General features: G+C 64.6%; 1 protein-coding gene across 1 annotated transcript; it reads left to right on the top strand.

Moving 5' to 3' along the window:
* The first annotated feature begins 313 nt into the window (after positions 1–313).
* On the top strand, positions 314–3890 carry TMEM121B (transmembrane protein 121B). The gene is given in 2 exon segments (XM_065664175.1): positions 314–353; positions 1849–3890. Coding segments are annotated over 2 exon segments (2082 nt in total).
* The last annotated feature ends 200 nt before the right edge of the window (positions 3891–4090 follow it).

Here is a 4090-nt window from a genome sequence, read left to right as displayed (position 1 = left end):
ACAGGTGTCCTGCCTGTTGTGCCTGGGGTGAAGTCTTGTGTCCTCCATCCTGGCACCAGGCTAGGTACACCAGCCCATTCACCGCCCTCGAGGCCAGACTGTTCTTCTGAGCACTTCTGTTTCTTATGATGTGTTATTATTGATGACCTTCTTAAAACGAAGGATTTCTATCTGGTAATTGAAATGTAGAATCAGGGAGAAAGGGCCCTTAGGCTGCAAAAGAGCACGTGCCTGTTCAGTCTCACCTGATGCTACGTACCATGACAAAGTGAGTTAGAGGAAGGCGATGAACACAAATAGCACTGGTGCAAGGATGAGTCTTGGCAAGCGTGTCCTGCCGTTGAAAACACAATGTGAGTGTAGCGGAAATTACGTGTTCCCCATCCTAGCTGTGACCCAGACTGCAGCCATGCAGGTTCTGGCACCAGAGGTGCAGCAGCATGGACTTTGAAGCAGAATAGCAACCAGCATGGAAGACCATGGGAACTCCTGCATATCACTACTCCACTTTAAAGGTTGCACCACTTCAGTACTGTGCTGCCCAAGTAATGACACTAAAGCTTGCATAGCCTCCCGTTATCTTTTTTCCCCCTCTGTTTTGACCATGCTTTTAGAAACTTGATTTATCTGTGTTTCTTCACTGCAGTCCCCATTGACAGTAATGCTTTTGCTGCGATTCTTCTTCTTCCCTTGCTTTTCCCCTTGATCATTGCTATGTGCCTAAAGAAATCTTTGTGTCAACCCACCGCAAGTTCTCCCCTTCTCCTCCTCAAACATTTCTTTGTTTTGGGCTTAAGCATGAATTCTCCTGGTAGCCCAGACTGATTTCTCCTGTTGTCAAGAGCAGCCAGTGACATTTACTGGAATACGGCTCCTCAGGGAGCCTGCACCAACACTTACTAGACAGTTGTCACAGCTCTGCTGATGTCCTTTCCCAGTACCAGCATCTGGGTTTCCCTTAACCCCATGTGCTGATGAGCAGTGTTCTCAAAAGTCAAGTTATTTTGGATCTTTACCATGGGGGATAGTTAATACAGGCATTTGTGGGTACAGCTCATTAAGTATGCTTCGTGTCATTGACAAGCAGCACCCGGCTTATCACCAGTGGGCACAGCTAGGCGTGAGGGACTGGCGATGCTGAGCACCAAACCACTTTGAAATGTGCTAAGAAGTCATAGCACTGGTGCTGTGATGGATCCAGACAGCCAAATGCAACTTGAGGCCATTATTAGCAGGTCAGTAAAGGCCCTGACTGGTGCTTTCAGTAGAAGCAGGAACTTCAGGGCTATTCACGTCAATTAAAACCACTCTTCTGTTACATGGACCTGCGCAAGCAAGTCCAGAGGAGGCCTTGGAGATGATCAGAAGGCTGAAGCACCTCTCCTATGAAGACAGTTTGGAAGAGTTGGGCTTCTTCAGCCTGGAGAGGGCAAGGCTCTGGGAAGACCTTAGAGCAGCTTGAGAGCCTACAACAAATCTGGAGAGGAACTTTTTACAAGGACAGGTAGTGACAGGACAAGGGGGAATGGCTTTAAACCGACAGAGGGTAGATTCAGATTAGGTATTAGGAAGAAATTCTTCCCTGTGAGGGTGCTGAGGCACTGGAACAGGTTGTCCCATCCCTGGTAGCGCTCGATGCCAGGTTGGACGGGGCGTTGAGCAAACTGGTCTAGTGGAAGGTGTCCTTTCCCGTGGTAGGTGGTAGTATCCAGGTGATCTTTAAGGCCCCTTCCAATCCTAACCATTCTATGGCAAGCTGGGCAGACTCCTCAGCACATGGCTTGGCTCGACTCAGGAAATCGATGGCGTAAAAGCCACTTACTTTGGTGCACGATTACTTACCACAAGTACGGGCAGCTGAATGCCCAGCGCCACAACTGAGGGCTCTGCGCCAGGCCACTGGCCATTGTCTTGGTCAGCCTGGAGAGATCGGGGGAGCCTGAGGTACTTCTGATGTTCTGCAGTGGGCGCTGGGGGGCTGAGGCACGTCCATGGGTGCATCGCCCAAGCCTGGCTGGCTTCGTTCACGGGGGCTTGGGGGTCAGGACGCAGCCGGGCCTTGCCCCCCGAGAGCTGGCTCTGCCGCAGCCCCGGGGATAGGACGGGGCCCCCTCTCTCCCCGCAGCCCACCCACCGCCGCCAGCGGGGACGCCCGCCCCGGCCCCGGCAGCTGCCGCGGTTCCGGCTCAGCGCCGCCCCCGGCCCCCCCGCAGCGCCCGCCGGCTCCCGCCGCTCGGGGTCTCCGCACCGCTGCCGCTGCCGGTGCGGCGGCGCGGGGGGCGGGCCGGGGGCGGGCCGGGGGCCGCGGCGCGGCCGTCGGGCCCGGCGCGCCGGCTCGGGGGCCGGGGAGGACCATGCACCGCGCTGCCTCCAACCAGCGCTCGGTCTCCTCCTCCTCGGGCTCCTTCCAGCCGCCGCCGCCGCCGCCGCCGCCGCCGCTGCCGCACGCCGCCGACCGGCAGCCCCTCTTCCCGGGGGGCTCCAGCAGCGGCGGCAGCCGGCGGGGCTCGGGGTCGAGCTCGGGCTCGGCGCGGGCCCGCCGCACCCGCAGCCCCCGCAGCAGCCCCGAGGAGGAGGAGGAGGAGGAGGAAGAAGAGGAGGAGGAGGACAGCATCAGCATCAGCAAGCCTCTGGTGCCGCCGCCCGCCGCCCCGCCGCCCGCCGCCGCCTCGCCGCTCCCTAGCAGCAGCAGCAGCAGCAGCAGCGGCGGCGGCGGCGGCGGCGGCAGCCCGGGCCGCAGCATGACGGCGGCGGAGCTGTACGGGGCGGCGGCGGGCGGCGGGGCGGCGGGCGGCGGGGCGGCGGCGGCGGCGCTGCTGGGGCCCGGCGGGGCGGCGGGCGGGCGGCGCTGGGGCTTCCAGGCGCTGTCCCTGGTGCTGCTGCTGGGGCAGGGCGCGCTGCTGGACCTCTACCTGATCGCCGTCACCGACCTGTACTGGTGCAGCTGGATCGCCACCGACCTGGTGCTGGCAGCCGGCTGGGGCATCTTCTTCTGCCGCAACAGCCGGGCGCGCCGCCGAGAGCGGCCCCCGCCGCCCCCCGGGCCGCCTCCGCCGCACCCGCTGCTGCTGCACGGCCCCCCCGGCGGGCGCGGGGCCGGGGGCCGGGGGGGCGGGGTTCCCCCCCGCGGCGGCGACTTTGCCTACGCGCACCTCGCCTGGCTCATCTACTCCATCGCCTTCACGCCCAAGGCGGCGCTGATCCTGGGCACCTCCATCCTGGAGCTGATCGAGCTGCGCCTGCCGCTGGGCACCACCGGCTTCCGCATCACGCTGGCGCTCTCCGCCCCGCTGCTGTACTGCCTGCTGCGGGCCATCGGCACCGAGGGCGCCGGGCAGCTGCTCCTGCCGCCGCAGCCGCCGCCGCAGCACCGCGCCGCCGCCGCTTTCCTCGCCACCTGCCTCGACCTCCTCGACAGCTTCTCCCTGCTGGAGCTGGTGCTGCAGCCCGGGCGGCCGGCGCCGCTGCCCGCCCCGCTGCGCTACCTCCTCATCGCCGTCTACTTCCTCTGCCTGGCCTCGCCGGTGCTGTGGCTGTACGAGCTCAGCGCCGCCCGCCCCCCCGGCGCCGCTCGCCTCGCCCTGCACCTCCTGCTGCCCGCCGGGCTGCTGGACGCCCCGCTCCTGGCGCTGCGCTGCCTGCTGCTGCTGCGCTACCAGCAGCCGCTCTCCCTCTTCATGCTGAAGAACCTCTTCTTCCTGGCCTGCCGCGGCCTGGAGGCGCTGGAGACCTGCTGCCTCCTCCGCCCCGCCGCCGCCCCGCCGCCCGTCAAGTACGGCCCCGGCGCTGCCGCTCCCGCCGCCGCCGCCCCGCTGGCCCACGGGCTCTCGGACGCCGACGTGGGGCCCCACGGGTACGTGAACGCCCTGGCGGTCACCTCGCAGGGCTGAGCCTCCCCCGGGCCGCCGCCCCCGAGGGGCTCCCCGCAGTGTCGCTGCGGTCCTGCTCAGGTTCCCGACGCCGCGGCCGAGCAGGGGAAGGGGTCTCGGGCTGCCCCGCCGGGCTCTCGCTGTCCTCCCTGTCCCGCGGACGCATCCAGCAGCAGAAGCTCAGCGCAAACCCGACTGCCTGCACGGGCCTGCGGCTGGCG

The sequence above is a fragment of the Lathamus discolor genome, chromosome 1, assembly GCF_037157495.1.
Source record: "Lathamus discolor isolate bLatDis1 chromosome 1, bLatDis1.hap1, whole genome shotgun sequence".
NCBI lineage: Eukaryota > Metazoa > Chordata > Aves > Psittaciformes > Psittacidae > Lathamus > Lathamus discolor.
This window is presented reverse-complemented; position numbering and strand designations above follow the sequence as displayed.